Source organism: Cryptotermes secundus, unplaced genomic scaffold (genome assembly GCF_002891405.2).
Source record: "Cryptotermes secundus unplaced genomic scaffold, Csec_1.0 scaffold440, whole genome shotgun sequence".
Taxonomy (NCBI): Eukaryota; Metazoa; Arthropoda; class Insecta; order Blattodea; family Kalotermitidae; genus Cryptotermes; species Cryptotermes secundus.
Genome location: NW_019718274.1, coordinates 50,134 through 68,045, shown reverse-complemented (window position 1 = coordinate 68,045; position 17,912 = coordinate 50,134). Strand labels below are relative to the sequence as shown.

The window sequence follows — 17,912 nt, the reverse complement described above, 5'->3', positions numbered from 1 at the left end:
TACGATACACTGCTCAAATTCTAAACCAACTGCTTCCATTGCCGAGAAAACGGGCGCTCATATTATAAGGCAAGGTTATAAAACCACCTTTTAAGATCATTTTATTGAAAGTTTCATGATCCTATCTCATATAATTTAAGAACAATGATGAATAAATCATTTTCGAGCAAAATTTAAATGGACGGCTGAATATATTACCGCCGGAGAGACACGGCAGCGGAATTTAAATGACCGCGTCAAAGGGTTAATGGACACACTGTATCTGTTGTATTTGTGAGGCACGTGAGGAACTTGGGTTAGTGTACTCGTTGTCCGCCTTGAGGTTACATGTGGTGTCTTGTCTCTCCAAGCATAGTACCTTGAAATAGATAAGCCACTGCCTTTGAAATCTGTGTCTTCTTTCTGTCCATGGTGATTGTCACATTCATTTAACTGTTTATGATTTTTGTTCAGGTGTAGGGGCATATGTGTCGCCAGACATGATGGTAGCTGAGTACTCATTGCGACAGAAGCTTCCGGGTATGCCATACACTTGGACATCAAGGGGCCCCACTATGGATGGAGACTATGGTGTCACTGTATGTGCCCCTGGAGGTGCCATCACATCTGTGCCAAACTTCACCTTACGTAACTGCCAGCTTATGAATGGCACTAGTATGGCAGCACCACATGTTTGTGGAGCTATAGGTAATTTCTGTTGCCATCACACATGATCGGGATGCAGCTCCATCCAATTTATATCTTCACAGCCTGCCCCCTGAGGTCCATCCTGTTATTATTCCTGCATTCCCTTGTTTTTCTTAAGGCAATTCATGACAGCTTGTATGAATCCAATGCAGAATTGTCAGTTGTGGGATGTGCAGAATGTGCAGAAACTTGCAAAAACTTTCTACTACAGTTTAGAAGCAAAGAAAAACTGAAGACCAGTTCTTTTTGGCTTCTTATGGATGAAATACTGGATGTTACAGTTCAAGTAATTAGCATTCATGCTCTGAATTTTGGAAGTCCCCAATTTGATTCCTGCCCCACAGGAATCAGTTCCAATGTTTTTCATGTTTTTTGGGGGGGAGGGCTCTGAAGTAAGTGCTGGTTAATACCTGAAATAGGTCATAACCATACATATCCTCCAAGTTCATTGCCACTGCATAAACTGCAGTTGACATAGTGTCGTTAAAGGAACTAAACAGCTATTCTTCTCCCCCTCCTTGTTTTTGTTTTTTTCTATCTCTTGCACTCCTTAATATTCTTCCTCCTCTTCTTCACCCCTCTGAAGAAATGAATTCATCCACTTATACTGAGTCTGTTACTTTGTTGTTTTGAGTTCTTACTGCCATATTTGGAATGTTTTTAAAGTGCCTGACAAGTACTGTACAGGGAGATTGAGAAGTCACGCACATCACACTAAGCAATTATATTTTGCTGATTTAATGCACAAACTACAAGACATACAGCACTTACTATTAATGTTTATAACCTTACATCTTAGAAATGTAAAATCAAATAATGTCTGTACAAAATATGCTCAAAATGGCTTCCCTGTTCAGCAATGCATGCACGAGCTCTTTTTATCATGTTTGAGACCAATTTGTGGAGCACCTGTAAACTCATGCTGTTAATCACCGTCGTAATGTTCCTCTTGAGGTTATCCAGTGTATGTGGATTGTTTTTATAGAAAATTCCTTTGAGGAACCCCCAAAGAAAAAAATCTGCGGGTGACAAATCGGGCGAACGCGGGGGGCCACAATCCTTTTTAAATTAGACAGTGACCAAAAAACTTGCGCAAGAACTGCATGGTTTCATTAGACGTGTGACATGTGGCACTGCCTTGCTGCAACCAACACTCACATTCATCAACTTCAAGAAGAGCAATAAACTGTGTAATGATGTCTTGGTACACTGGACTGTTTACTGTTGTTTCAAAGAAAATTGGGCCCACTATTCGACAGCGTGATACAGCACACCACATTCCAATTTTCTGACAGTGCAAGGGCTTTTCATGTAACATGTGGTTTTTCATATGACCAAATCCTATTGTTTTGGCTGTTCACGTAGCCACTAAGGTGAAACCACACTTTGTCAGTGAAGAAAACCCAATCAAACTCTTCAATTCTGTGGTTGCCAACAATTGTCTGAAACCATCTGCAGTACACTGAGCGTTTTTCTTTATCCAGGTCCTTCAGTTCCTGCACACAGTGAACACGATACGCATGAAGGTGTAACTTCATTGCTTTCTGAGCACTTCCGTACAAAATCCCTGATTGCGCTGATAGTCTTCTCAGACTTTTTGAAGGGAACACTTGCAACATTTTCTCCACGTCAGCCAGTTTAGCCTCAGTCAAAATGGCTGGTCTCCCAGATCTCGTCCTGTCTGAAACAGATCCACATTCCCGAAATTGCTTGATTATTCTTGTTATTGTCGAATTGTTAGGAACTGCAGAATCCAGATATTCCCGACGAAACTCATCTGCGACACATGCATGAGAACGACTGGAGAAATAATGTTCCACAATGAAAACTCGTTCCTGGGAAAACGACATGTCTCTCATGTAATAAACAAAGCTATACTGTAGAGATTATATGATCGATACATGACAGATGGCGTTTCTACTCGTTAGTACTCGTACGGTACCATCTAGCAGTAGGAGATATAATTATGTTAACTGCAATGCAGTTTATAAAAACTTTTAGTTTGATGTGCGCAACTTTTCGATCTCCGTGTATAATATGCCAGTATACGTGATATCAGAAAGGGCATTTACACTGATCATCCTTTGTTGTATGTGGGCAGCTATTTGGAATCACATCTTTTATGCAAGTATGTTTGTCTACTATAGCATATATTGTAAAATGTCTAAAACTTTCTTTTCAGCTGTTTTGTTGTCAGGCCTTAAGAAGAAGTGTCTTCAGTATTCCCCATATAGTGTGAAGAGGGCCTTGGAGAACACAGCATTATACCTCGACAAAGTTGAACGTTTTGCCCAGGGACATGGATTGTTACAGGTTTGTTTGCGTCTTTCTAATGGTCTGTCTCTTCATGGCCTCTGCCAACATGGAACAGATGAATGAAGACACCCCTGATGAGGAGGTGCTCATAGGACAGAATTTAATTTTGTATCCTTGTTACAATCATTATCATCGTGATTAGATTGTAGCCAGTACAGGGGACATACAGCATAATGTGGACAGCATTTAGGATCATAAACATGAATTCATGACTGGATGGCAGAAATATGCCGGAAAATAAACACTGGGTCTGACAATTCTTTAAACAGAAGTCTTCGGCATTGACCTGAATCCTACAGCTTTCCTTCTGACCCACTGCTAGTATATTCTGTTCAGTCCAAGGTTGTCCTATTTCTCCTCTCTACAGAACTGGGTGCTGCCTCCAGCATTTACAGACTGGGGTGGATGTAAAAAAGTGTTGGAAGTATGTTGTTTATGATCAGTGGTTACACAAATTTCACATAATGTAACGTGTTTTGCTACTGAAGACGCCGTTCAGATTGTTAATTGGTTTATTTAACAACCTACAAGTCGTAACTACAAATACTTATAACACTGTTACGGGTTTACACACGTATTAAAGATAAGCAGCGACACACACAGAGAGAGCCTACACAGAACAATACCTGAACAGTGATAAAACAAGAAGTGGCCGCTGCAGCACTATAAACATAGGGCGTGTACCCCGAGAAAATTTTAATTTTTAAAAATTTGGAAAAAGAAAAAGAACAGAAAATTTATAGACATTTTAATTTGAATTGAAGTTTTAAAAAAGTGCCAGTTTTAAAAATCAAATTGACACGTGTAGGTTAACAAAGATTTTATACATACAATTGGAAAGACTGGTGATTTTAAATTTTAAACTACGGGCAGTGTAGCAGCTACGTAAGAATACACACCTGATGATGGCCATTTAGGGCCGAAACATGTAGTGTGGAGGAAGGGAAGAAGAAAGTACTACAATTAAATTGTTGCACTTAAGACTGAGTTTGTCTCATATATATTGGGTTTACACACTTTACAAACCTTAAACACCATTCTCTTCACAGTCTGTCTTCGGTAGTCTTCATGTATTTATAACGCGGGAGCTATACAAGTCTCTGTGAATTACACACTCCCAATATAACTGTACTGCAGCTCACATAAAATCTTGAAGTCACACAATAAGTCTTCACTGGCTGACTTCTCAGTTATCGTGCACTATCACAGATTATCACATAAAATCTTCTAACCACGTGTTTGGTTCTTCCCGCGACTACTGCTGTATTTCACAATTCACTCACTGCAACTGAACCTGGTGACTTGTAAGACTTCAGCTGTCTTCGGTGGCTGCTACATTCTAACTCACTCCTTACGCATTCCAGTCTCCCTTATAAACCCTCAGTTGGACAGCGGAAAACCCACATCGCTTCACTGTTGCATAAGCCGTGTTTACAGGTGTTGCTGTGCAATGCTGCCAAGAGTTGTTTATTGCTGCATAGCAACCAGCACACTTCGGCTTGGCTCAGCTCACTTTGGCTCTACTCGGCACGGTACAGAGAAACACCGCTTTCCATACTGTTGCGTAACCTTGTTTCCACTGTGGAGTGGAAAATGAGGAAGAAGTTATGAATGTTGGGAATGAATGTGAGAATGTGAAGAGATTGAAACTGAGACAGGGAGTAGGAATGGCAAAAATAGCTAGGCTGCAAGAAGGAATTCAACTCAGTAAGTTAATGTAATGTATAACATGTTTTCTTGCACATATTTGTAGTAAGATTGTGAATTTAGTTTGTGGTCATGGTGCAGTGACTGGTCAAGGCTCACCCCGTATTCGTCATCAATGTAATTCATAAAATTACTTGTCCTGTACAGACATATTTCTTTGTATGGGTTCATCTTACATTTGGAACCATCTTCCATTTAGGTAAATACGACATTACACGGAAAAAGTGGCTATTGTTATGAATTATTGTAGTGAAGAAAGTGTTTTGCCAGAGAAAATTCTCATCCTCATCTTGATTCTCAGAATTTTCACAGATTTTCATCTTGAACTGAAAAAATCATTCTCGCATCTTATTAAAATATGTGAAATATGTGCTTTGTGAAAAGACAATCTTTGAATAGCAAATCTACAACTATATGTCTAAAACTTAAATACAGGTACAAGCATAATTCATTAATGTTTGGAGTGAACTATTTACAATAACTCAGAGGGGTCCTCTGTAATATGTATATTTTTTGGCTTTGATGGGTTTGAAATTACAAGTAATTGCAGTTGCAGGATTTTGTACTTCCCTGGTGTTTGATGACATAGTTTAAACAGACTTCAAACCAGAATAAACTTCACTTCTACTTCCAAGTGAGAGGGGAGGGAAGTAAAGATAATCAGTGTTCGTATTTGTATTATGAGAGGGAGTGGGTTTCCCCATGCACTTAGGCCAGTTATTGGTCCATTGTGCGTCCCCCTTTAATTTCTACTGTCACCATACCCTACCGGTAACAGTGCGTGCCATCAGCCCTCATAGAGCCAACGAGGTCGGCCCTTGGTACCTTGATGCTTCCCCCATCCACCAGAGGCATTGGAAACTACTTGGGCAGGAAAGGGCCTGTAATTTAGCTCAGAGGTCTCTTAGAAACATGAGGTTCTTTTACGTGCTGTAAATATACGACATGGGACACACGGCTTAAAGTCCCTCCTGGAGGACTTGTTCCCTGAATTTTTTCGCCCTTAAAAATTTCACGACCTCCGCAGGGTTTGAACGCGCGTACCTTGAGTCATGAGGTGGGAACGTTACCCCTAGACTACGGAGGCTGCTTAAGATGATCAGTAAGGGAAGGTAAAAGGTTCCACATGCTGGTGTTCATCAGAGATCACCTGAATCATTACTTTCACCTTGCTGAAAATATGCAGTAACTGCAAGAGAGCTTTGAGAGTGCACACGTTAGCATAGGTTCTGTGTCTATAGTTTTTAATAACAGCTATTACAGTTGTTTCAGTTAAGTTTATAATTGCATAGAGTAAAAGCTTTTTGTAGAAAGTATTAGGTACCATAATCAAAATGTTATGTGTCATTCTGGTTTGTACTTTGCGTGTGGATGTTAAAGAATTTCAGTTGGAAGACTTTCTTTTATATATCAATAATCTTTTTTCTTTTGACTCTTGCGATTAGGTTGAAAAAGCTTTTGAACATTTGGTGGCATATCATGACCAGCCAGAACGAGATGTAAGGTTCCAAGTGACCTGTGGAGCCAGCAACAGCAAGGGTATCCATTTGCGTGGAGGGTTGCAAAATAGAGTTAAAAATCATGCTATTAGTGTTGAGCCATTCTTCACCGATCCTGACAACACAGGTGAGTCATACCAGATACGTTAAATCATCAGCATATCAGCCAATGTGCAAGCACATGGTAGTTGCAATGCAGGAAACTGTGTATACTGTACTGTCTGGCCCAGGAACTCTGAACTTTGTCTGAGAATGTATGCATCCTGTGGGGTTTGTAGTGGATGAAGTGGTACTGAAGCATGTATTTCAGCTTCCCCTGCCAAGTTTCATTCCAGCAAATGCTCCATTTCTCTTATCTATCATTTGGTATTGTTGGACTGGGCAATTTATGGTCTAGGTACAGAAGAGCTCAATCTCACCCCACCATGATGATGTCTCTAGGTTTGGTAGTTCAAGTGAAGGCTTATAAAGATTATTGTAAAGTGTATATACAATAAAACTCAGTTATAACACTCCTCAGTATGCCACAGATTCGGATATTGATGGGCCTGGTCATGTCTCCCAAGATGATCCCATATATTTTCTTTGTAAATAACTTTGTCTCCAATTTTATTGCAATTTTTTTCTTCACAAAGAACTTCTTTCAAATGACTGGATCTAGTTGGTTGCTCTGAGCAGATAATGCGACCTTGCAGTTTGAACCACCCCCACTCTTCTGTTTGGTAGAATAGAACAGGGAGTAGCTCTGGATCTTGGTGGTGGAAAGACAGTGAAGGGGGGGGGGAGGTGCAAACTAAACAGTATCAAAGAATCTTCTATTTTAGCGTCCTGTTGCACTGATTTTCTTCCATGATATGTATACAGTTGCCATCTTGTAGTGCACTCAATTTCATCTGTTACTTCACGACATGTTTCGGCAACATAGTGCCATCATGAGGTGCCCTAATTACGCTAATCTATTTCATTGCTTTCCTTTATAAAATTATTTAAAAAGTGCATATTTGTCAACTATAATAAATTTACACACACTAAAACTTGTTAAGATTATTCAGCTTATGTGTAATATTAAAACTTGTGTGTGGTTCTTCAACTATGGGGGTCGTTTTTCTTATATTCTGTGTAAACCGTGTCTTGTGGTGTGTGTTCCCTTCTTGGTTGCGAGTGTTGTAGTTTGCTCCTGTGACTCACGCAGTCACAGGAGCAAGACACAACACAAAGCACAATACACACATGAAAGTAGGAAGAATACTCCAGTAGAAGAAGATAGGTGTGACTCGCGTATTGAGATACGACATAAGGATGAGAAATCCTGAACAGCTTTAATATTTAAAATTTATCATTATATATGACGAATATATATTTTAGTCATTTTAGTATAAAGACAACAGGGCATGCAATGAAGTAGTTCGACGTACATAGAAAAGCACCTGAAAATGGCACTTTAGTGCTGAAACATGTAGTGCAAGAGAGAAGAGTAAGGTGAATAAATGTATGCACTGTAAGACAGTCAGAATAAATCATGGACAAGGAAATCCCTGTTACGGCCCATGCGGGGTCTACCCACTTCAGGCAGAAACAGACATACTGAGATGCCAAACAGAAAACAACTTATCTTCGTAGACCATGCTGGGGCTGGACTTTTCTGATCAGGGGGTAGAAACGACAATCGAGAAAATTTTAGAAAAACCAAATTTTAAAACAGCCTCTTTGAGTCAGATTGGCAGTGAGTTTCAGAGACGGTTCGGGGCATGACAGAAAAGGGGAGTGGAAGGGGATAAGAGGGAGGGGGGACATGTGTACTGGGGTTGTAGCATCAAACATACATGCACCCAAAGGAAATCCTCTAGCGCCCAGTAAAGCAATGGCACAATGTTATTATTGGTATGCTGAGGAGATGCCAGTTCTTCTCTCCATGAGTTACAGAAAAGTCCTCCATTGTTGAAATCAGTGTGACATGTTGGAAATACTGCGCTCAGGCTAAGGTAATTTAAATTCATGTTTCTAAAGGCTGTTAGAGGAATGTGTTATTGCAACTGTTTATCTTGCTTCCATCATGTGGGTTTGTATATATAAGTGTATATACACAATATATATATTCCAGTTTAAAGTTATAATTATGTTCACTAAAAGAAAAAGTCGGACATAATCAACAGAGTGAAATGTAATGTGAAGCCTGTTTATTCTTGAAGGAACTATTCACGGTTGGATGGAAAAAGAAAAGGTGCAGTTATTTGTTAATCAGGTGCATGATAAAGTTGGTTGTGACAGAAAAAGAGCCAGGTGTAGTGATGTAAGTTAAGTTGGACATTGTGTGCATATATGGTTGCCAGTAACACAGGTCTTCATTGTGCCTCCTGACATCTGCATGTTTTACTGCATAGGAACGTTTCAAATATGTGTTTTTTTCACTGTGGCTGAAATCACTAGATACTGGCCTTTGCCTAACTCTCTGGTGATGTAATAGTTTATAAGGTGGATGCACCTGTGTAAAGGACCCAGCTATCCTGCTGGTAGGATGATGGCCAGAGCAGAGGGGTCCTACTGCTTAATATGGACTTCTGGTCTTCCTCACTTCAACTGTGTTGTACCTTTATCAGAGATCACAAAAAAGGATGGGCATGATGTGAAGTCTGTATTGAATCCAGTCAGGTTGAAACCCAGGACTCACAGCATCCAAGTTCAGTACCTTAACACCTACCTTAACACCTAGACCACCAAGTGCCTGCTAAAAATAAGTATACCATATTGCTCCAAATATGATGAAATTCTCGTTTAAGGTTTCTAACTGAATAAAATTATAAATGGAGGAAATATAAGACTGAGATTTTTGACTTCAGATCATTGAAATTAGGCATTGAATGAGAGAAACCATAAATTGAGAAACATTAAAAGGGGTTTCACTCTACTGGGCATACTTTTCTCTACTGGAAACCTCTCCACAAGAAACTGATTATGTTAAATATAAGTAAATATGGTAAAAGTCAGAACTGAGTACTGTTTGTACTTAGCAGGTTCTTGTATCACTCAGGGCTTTAATTCAGGATCAGTTCCTGGCTGGGTTATTTTCTTTGCCTCAGTCTGGCCAAAATATGGCAGAATGATATCTTCACATAGGCCATGACTGCTGTCTTCCAAATCCTTACCATTCATGATCATTCTTCTTTGATTCTTCATAACCTGTACAGTTGAAACAGAATCGTTAAAGAACTGAAATATAAATCGTTAAAAAACTATTTAGTACTTTATGGTACTGGAAATCTACAACATTGATGTCTGTAATTTAATATATTTGTACCTTTGCTACCTTATAATTCAGATTCAGAGGGAAGACTGTGTATGAATTAGTTCTGTATTCATTGTAGCCCATTACATTCTTCTGAATACTATTTTTTGTACATGTGTTTTCTTTACTTTTATTAACTGCAGATCCAAGTAAAAAAATTGGCTTTGGTATTAAGCTGACCTTAGTTTGTTCAGAACCGTGGGTTGAGTGTCCATCTCATCTTGATTTGATGAACATAGCCAGAATGTTCACAGTTCAAATTGACCCAACTGGACTTCCACCTGGAGTACATACATCAAGGTAATTCTCTAAAACCTGAATCTTATATGTCAGAAATACGTACATGCATGTAAATATACAGAATCGAAATTAAAATCTATATTATAATTTTGTTAAAAGTTTTCAACGCTACTATTGCTTTTTAGTGTTACAGTGGTTGAACAAAAACCTGGTATTGGACCTTACCCTGAGCCAGTTTTATCCACCCAAACTTAACACAACCTGGTTCTCTTAGACCCATTTTAATAATTTCCCCATGTTTGTGCCTTGGTATTTTATATACTCCCAATATTCATACTGTCTCCATTATGATTTTTGTTTAAACTCTGAGATCTTGGAATGACCATGAGATGATAAGATTGTATTTATGAGAATAACAGTGGGCATTTCTTGAATTGTTAAGGGGTGATGTAGAATAGTTCAGAATTATATGATATGGTTAAAGGCTTGGTGTGGAGAAAGAAAACACCCGTATGTATAGGACCTGTTTGAAAGTAATGCTGATAAATTCAGCAAGGAAATGACCTTTGGCCAAAAAAAAAAAAAAAGATAGAATCCAGGTGACTGAAATGATTGTGTGAGAGAATGAAGAAAGAGCAACTGTTCAAAATAGGAATGGACTTTAAAGAAGGAAAGAGACCTGTAGAAGAACTCTGAACATGGTGGATGGACCAAGGTACATAGGTAGCAGTTTTGTAATAAAACTTAAATGTATATACTACTTAAGGTGCCATAGTATCACAGATAGAGAAGCACCATCAGCACTTGATAACAGGGAATTAAGTTTAACCTGATACATACTGTTTCTTTCTAATATTACAGTATTAAGGCATATGATGTTTCATGTATGGAGAAGGGTCCTGTGTTCCAAGTACCCATCACTGTTATTCGTCCTACACAGTTGCCTCATGATTTGTTTCGGCCAGACCTTCATTTTACTAATGTTATATTTAAACCGAACACTATGCAGCGCCACTTCATCTTGGTACCTGATGAGGCCACTTGGGCAGGTAAGCACAGTCTTTATTCTCTTTTGCCATTCGTTGTTTTAATAGTACATAATCTCTTAAATTTATATATCATCTTCAAATAATGAAAGACCCAGCTACACTTTTGAGAGTTTCTAATTACCATGCTAGTATGCATTCAGCCTGTAATAAGAACTTCATTATATGTAAAGTTGTCCCTGTGCTTAACTAATTAAACACTACACCATGAAATTGTGTTGGGGAGTGTATGTATAGACCCACGTTTTCTTGACCTTGGCACTGGTTGGAGGTGAGTGGTCAGCTTCAGGCTCCAGGCACTTTACCCCTGGCAAATTAGTCCCCTGTTCCCATTGGATAGAAGGCTGGGTGGGGCCCATAGCCGGTCTGGATGACATGGAGAAGGGAAATTTCTTGACCCTACTGGGACTCTAACTCTGACCCCTCAATTGTCCAGCCAGTCACCATACCAACTGCACAAGAACTTCATTATAACAAGAAAAATTATCAGCACCATTGGTTTTTTCATGTTATATATATTATGAAAAAATCTTGCATGAAAGAATACTTCTGTCTAGTACCTTCATCATAATTCCTCTGTAGCCATGACTAATCCATAATTTTCTTCAGTGACTGTACTAGGAGTATTGCTTCTGAATCTGTTTATATCTTGTAGTCTGTAAAGGTGCTGAGAACCCACCCTTTGTATGTCTCCATTTTCTAGGAGACAAAAGTCAGCATTCAGAAAATCTGTGAATACGAAGGGGGACCCAAAAATAACCGGAACCGACCTGTTGCGCGCGCATGCTTTGTAGTTACGAGTTGTGCTGCTAGGTGGTGTTAGCTGTGGGTCTCCCGCGACTGTTAGTGAGCTGGCGTCAGTCTGAGTTAAGTGGTTTGTCTGTGGTGCTCTGTTGTGTGCGTTCCTCTTTCAACCCTTTGGCGATTAGTGAGATGGCCGACCAGAAGGAACAAAGAGTGTGCGTGAAATTTTGCTTGATGAAGATCGTCGAAAGACCATTGACCAACTTTCTGAGGAAACGAACATCTCATGGAGCACGGTCCAGCGAATTTTAACCGAAGGTTTGCACATGAGACGGGTGTCTGCAAAATTTGTTCCTCGCTTGCTCGGAGATGACCAAAGAGAAAACCGCGTGAATGTTTGCCGCGACTTGAAGAGTGAAGTGCAGAACAATCCAGAATTTCACGCACACTCTTTGTTCCTTCTGGTCGGCCATCTCACTAATCGCCAAAGGGTTGAAACAGGAACGCACACAACAGAGCACCACAGACAAACCACTTAACTCAGACTGATGCCAGCTCACTAACAGTCGTGGGAGACTCCCAGCTAACACCACCTAGCGGCACAACTCGTAACTACAAAGCATGCGCACGCAACAGGTCGGTTCCAGTTATTTTTGGGTCCCCCCTCGTAGCTTACCTTGTTCAGATTTTAGCAAATGAGAAATCTCCGCACTACCTCATCATTGCAATATCTATTTCGTTATGTCCTATTGTGTCACTTGGCTAATGAACAGAAATTTATTTTTTTCTGTTATGTTCCATGTTTATATTGAAAATTGTTCAAATGTAATTATGGCAGTGAACCAGAAGTGCACAGATGTCACAGAAAATCTGTTCCACTTTGGTGACTAATGGGGTTTGTTATCTGGTAAATTTTAATGTAATTATTGATGCAAATAACGTTTTAATAGCTTAGAACCAATCAATGGTACTAATATTCTGTTCCTTGAGAGAGATGATTCAAAGGTAGGCTATGTAGGAGGCACAAGTGTAGTAGATTCCAAAAAGGAGATGTAATTTTGATTTTGATTTTGTTACAAGTGATAGTGGGAGACTTTGAAATTTTTAGTTTACATAATTTAAACACAAAATGTACACAAAGATAGCTGAAATGGTAGATTCTTATTTAAGAATCTTATCCTTGATCCTGTCTTCATAACCCAGAGACAAAAAAATTACCACGAAGCAGTTCAGTGAAGCTCAATTTTTATGGACATGATTTTCGGCTACTTTATGCAAATAACTATCTCCATGTTTGCTGCTGTTTGTTAACAAATGATATTTGCTGGTCACTGGTGTTAATTTCTTTCCAAGGCATTGTGACATGCAGATGGGGTGTTTATCTGATTGTACTTTTGAATCATAGGCAAAATGTGGGAAGTTCAAATTGTAAGAAATTGTGTAACGGTATACAAATACACGTACTTCTTGGTTTATGTGGCAGTTATGTTTGTCAGAGAAGTCTTAGCATAAAAGAACATAAATCAAACATAATTTCTCCATGAAAACAAATGGCTACAGTGTCTGAGCTCTGCTACAAAAGTAGGAGGTAATTCATGTGATTGCTTAAACTGATTGTCTTATGCAGTACGGTACCTCTGTTTCCTTCTCGTTTTAATAATATTTATGTCATTTAGTATGAGTAAATCATATCTCTAATTGCTTGCTTTGAAAAAAGAGTGCTGTAAATTTCTAAGAATTATAATAACATAATCTGCTTGAAACATGCAAAGAGAACATGTGGCGCTGAGTCAGAATCACTTGTTCACTTGTCCCATGACACATTTTCTTTTTCTCCATCTCAGACATTAGGGAACATATTAACACTTTGTGGACTGCCAATTTAAATATTTAAATCACCCTGGGGACTGGCATTTTTAAACCTACCCTAACTTGTGCACTGTTCAATTTAAAAATTAATATAAAATCTCCAAATTAATTTTATGACGTAAAATTTTTGGAGAACACTTACCAATGCTCCTAGAAGTGCTTGAGAGTGTGATATTACTGGAAACATTACCCTTTGTGAAGTGGCATTACACAGAACTTGCAAATGCAAATGCAATTATCCCTCCTTGTATGCCCCATTAGAAAGATTATTGCAAAAAAAATTTTCATTTCTGCTGAAGTGACATCCACCCACTTCATCATCTTATAACTTCTGTCATACTCTTCATGGTGTTGGAGATAGTATCTGTTAGTTTCCTGACATAACATGTTAAAGAAACTATCTCCAAAAAACAGTTCTGCTACTTCAGACACTTATGTTGGGTCCGATGGAATTTGTTTCACCCCTGGATTTCCAGTAAACTATCCCAAAGTAAGCGTCTTGTCTACTTTTCCCCATGTGGCTGTCCCTGCAATGTTTCTACCCACATTTTTGTCGGAGCAACTGTCACTTTTACTGTCTGTGGCCACAATTCTTTGTTGTCCCCTGTCACTGCCACTGTCTGACTTCCTATCACTAGACGTCTCACAAGGCACGTCAGATAGCTCATCAGAGAACAAGTGAGATATTTCTTGTTCTCCAAGAGATCGCTTGGTCTTCAACCGCTTTCGTCCTTGATGCATATTGCACTACTAACTTACTGCCTGGTACATACAGCTTGAAGACGAACAAAGGCATTTTCCTTTGGAGTGGGATAGGAAAACAGCGAGGTCATGTTACTGACTACTAAGCAAACATTTGGGAGGTCTATTACACACCAGTTATGCATCTGCATGATGCCAGAGCAAGATATAGTGTATGTCCTAAAATCATAATATTATGCGACCAGTCCGCCATGTTTAAAAGCGAAAAGCATAATATTATGCGACAGGTCCGCAGAATGTTAACAAAATGTATTTTAAACATTACTTTGTGCTGGACTGAATGAGGAGTGGGGAGGGGCCAGCACAATTTGGCCAGCCCTTATCCCCCCCCTCAAAACCTTGAGAAACCCTGTTCTTCTCCTTTCCAGAAGAGTAGAGAATTGCCCCGTCTGTGTTTGGACCCAAACATTCTTGAAGGTATAACCTGCATGAAGCTGGTTGCAAGGCAAGGAGAGCACAGTTTTGTCTTAGTCTCATTTTGAGCTTAAAGTGGCATAGAGTGGTTCTGTATGGAGAACTGGGCATGAAACTGAAAGTGCTCTGACTCACAAGCTAGTTCAGTGCAAGATGCAGGAAGAGGACAATGCAGTGGCATGCTGCGAAATAGTAATGGACAAGAAAGAACTTGTATCAAAATCATAAATTGCTGTTTATGATGAGGCAATAACTGTACCAAGGAACAATAAATGTTGCAGTTATTAAAAGGCCATGCCTTAGCTCAAGCGGTTAGTTGCTGGGTTCCCACCACGATGGCTCAGGTTCGATCCCGGGTCTGGTCAAGTGGGGGTTTGTGGTGGACAAAGTGGCGCTGGGGTGGGTTTTCACCAAATACTTCGGTTTCCCCTGCCAATCTTCATTCCACCAAATTCTCAATCATGAAAATCACCTGGGGCAGGTACAATAGGCCAATCAGTGGCCGCTATGCCAAGTGGACCCAGCTGGACTCCACCCCCTACTAAGCGAATACAGTTATAACATAGTCTTTGGATGACAAAAACAGTTTACATTAATAATAAGGAAGTAATGAGAATTAACACCAGTGCACAGTAGCTGGCTTGCTAAATGGAAGAGTGGATGATGTGATGGACGAGTCATTGAGCTGTATGGGGGATGGTTCAAGATGATGAAGTAGGTGATTGCAGTGGTAGAGAAAGGGATTGAGTTAGTTGGAAAAATAGGTAATATTAAGTTTTGCGTTCATGGCCATCAAAGTCAACGGTAAAGCTTCACTAAGGATATTTGATGGATCTGCTGGCTGTGATGTCTTTAAAAAATGTATCCATCTTTAGTTGCTTTCCAGCTTGTGACTTTTCGTGCACTGGAGGATGTAGAGCTGGGCTATATTTCTCCTGCTCTTATTGTATTATGCAAATATATGTACTTGCTATGGCAAACAGTGATCTGTTCTTGCACAGTTTTGCGGCTACGTTGTGTCGAGAAGGATAAAGATGGACGTTTTATATTACACTGCCTGCAACTGCGTCCCAGGATGGTTTGTAAAACACTTGAATATCACAGGGTGTTCAATGTCATTTCGCAGAGTGAGGTTATCAAAGCTTTCCCTGTGCGGGTAAGTATTTTCACAATTCTTGTTTTCATGTGTATAGCTTGTGGTGTTTGCTTATGAATAAGTTCTGTATCATGAATGGCTTTATTATTTTACATTCCTGTAAACTCAAGATGGGTATGGTTCACCAAAAATCATAATACAAATTTGTATGGTAAATTCCCCAACTTTTTAAATAGCGCACCAGCAAGTGCTATTAACAGAATGTGTATCATGCTGCAACACAGTGGCTAATTTGGAAGTAGCTTAGCAGGAACCACAATGCACTATTTTGCTTAGTCATTGTGCTGTGCCTGTTTGTGTCAACAAGTGTTACATGTGCCTGGCAATTTTTATTGTGTTTAAAGTGAGCGATTTTCACGAGCAATGAATTTGTGTGAAATTTTGTGTCAAATTAAGAAAATCCTTTATGGAGATGTTTGAAATGTTAAAAACAGCATTTGAAAATGAGGCTTTAGGCCGGACCCAAGCATATGAGTGGTGGAAATGTTTCAAAGATTGCCGAACTTCATCTGATGATCCTCGTTCAGGCTGGCTGTCAGTATGCAAAACTGATGAAACTGTTTTAGAAGTTAGGAAAGTCATTCGTTCTAACCGTTGTTTAACTGTTCACCAGGCAGGTGAAGAAGTAAGCATTTTGAAAACTGTCTACCATGAAATTCTTATGCAAAATTTAGGCATGAGTTGCATTACAGCCAAATTTGTGCCTTGCCTTTTGACTGAAGCAAAAGCAAATTTGAGTTTATGTGAGTCAAGAGCGTTTGAATCAAGCTAATGAGGATGAAAACTTTCACAAAAACAATATTACCTTAGATAAGAAATGGGTTTATGGATACGACGTTGAAAGAAAAGCTCAAGTCATCACAGTGGGTGTCAGAAGGGTTACCACAACTGAAAAAGTGAGACAGGCACGGTCAAATGTTAAAGTCATGCCGACAATTTTTTTTTATTCTGAGGGCATTGTTCACCATGAATTTCTTTCACAAGGCAAGACAGTGACCAAGGAATATTAATTTGACATAATGAAACATCTTCATGAGGCTATCATAAAGAAGGCCAGTGCTTGAAGGTCAAACTTATGGATGATCCCTACTGACAATGCACCTGCGCACACATCGCTATTAATTCTTCAGTTTTTGGCAAAACATGAGACAACAGTTGTTCCATAGTCCCCTTGCTCACCTGATCTAGCACCAGCAGACTTTTTTTTAATTCCTCAAATTAAAAATGTCATTGAAAGGCCCATTTTTGAGTCAGTTGACTTGATAAAGGAAAATTAGCTAGTGGATCTGCACAGTATCCCAAATTAAGCATTTCAGAAATGTTTTGAAGGATGGAAGAAACATTGGGAGTGGTGTATTCAAAGTGGAGGGGACTACTTTGAAGGCGACAAGGCTGAACAGCTTCTCAGGCAGGCGAAAGATATTTTCTTTAAAAAGTTAAGGATTTTACCAGACAAACCTTAAATTATATACAGAGTGATTCAGAAAGATGGACACAATTTCAATTGACTATATTTCCTGAACTGTATGTTGCATTTGAATTCTGTAAAGTACATTTGAAAGAGGATGTTACAAAGTTTCTAGTACTACCGCTAGTGCCCTCCATCACTGCGTCAGTTGTAAGCGAGATTGCTACTGATCAACACAAGATTTTTTGCATTCGTGAGTTCAGTAAAAGTGAGTCTGCGACTGCGGTGCAGCGTGCATTTCGTCGTAAGTTTAACATCCAACCTCCAACGAGGAAGAGCATTTATCGTTGGAATAAACAATTTGATTAAACTGGCTCTCTGTGTAAGGGTAAAATCCCGGGCTGATCACGTGTATCGGAGGAGAACGTGGAGTGCATTCGAGTGAACTTTGAGCGCAGCCCAATGAAGTCAACCCGTAGTGCTAGTAGAGAACTTGGACTATCGCAAACAACTGTGTGGCGTGTACCACCTCTTCCCACAAATTTGAATGACCTAAGAAACTGTATCACAGCTGCGGTGAACTCAGTGACGCAAGATATTTGTCATCGAGTGTAGGATGAATTCAGCTACCGTCTAGATGTTATCCGTGCAGCCGGAGGGGGGCACATTGAACATCTATAAATTTCCATGTATATATAATCAGATGTAATTTACAGACTTCAAATGCAACATATAATTCAGGAAATATAGCCAATTGAAATTGTGTCCATCTTTCTGAATC

The 17,912-nt window shown here is 39.4% G+C and overlaps 1 protein-coding gene across 2 annotated transcripts in view; it reads left to right on the top strand.

The window, feature by feature from the left end:
• LOC111875029 (tripeptidyl-peptidase 2) overlaps window positions 1-17,912 on the top strand; it is a 76,163-nt gene that overhangs the window by 21,423 nt on the left and 36,828 nt on the right. For both annotated transcript variants that reach the window (XR_002844674.2, XM_023871086.2), the window contains exons 9-14: window positions 454-687; window positions 2,870-3,000; window positions 6,156-6,336; window positions 9,636-9,792; window positions 10,594-10,781; window positions 15,569-15,723. Coding sequence is in view for 1 of the 2 variants with exons in the window: in XM_023871086.2 (XP_023726854.1) it covers window positions 454-687; window positions 2,870-3,000; window positions 6,156-6,336; window positions 9,636-9,792; window positions 10,594-10,781; window positions 15,569-15,723 (1,046 nt within the window). In the remaining variant the exon portion in view is untranslated. The remainder of the gene's footprint in view (window positions 1-453; window positions 688-2,869; window positions 3,001-6,155; window positions 6,337-9,635; window positions 9,793-10,593; window positions 10,782-15,568; window positions 15,724-17,912) is intronic.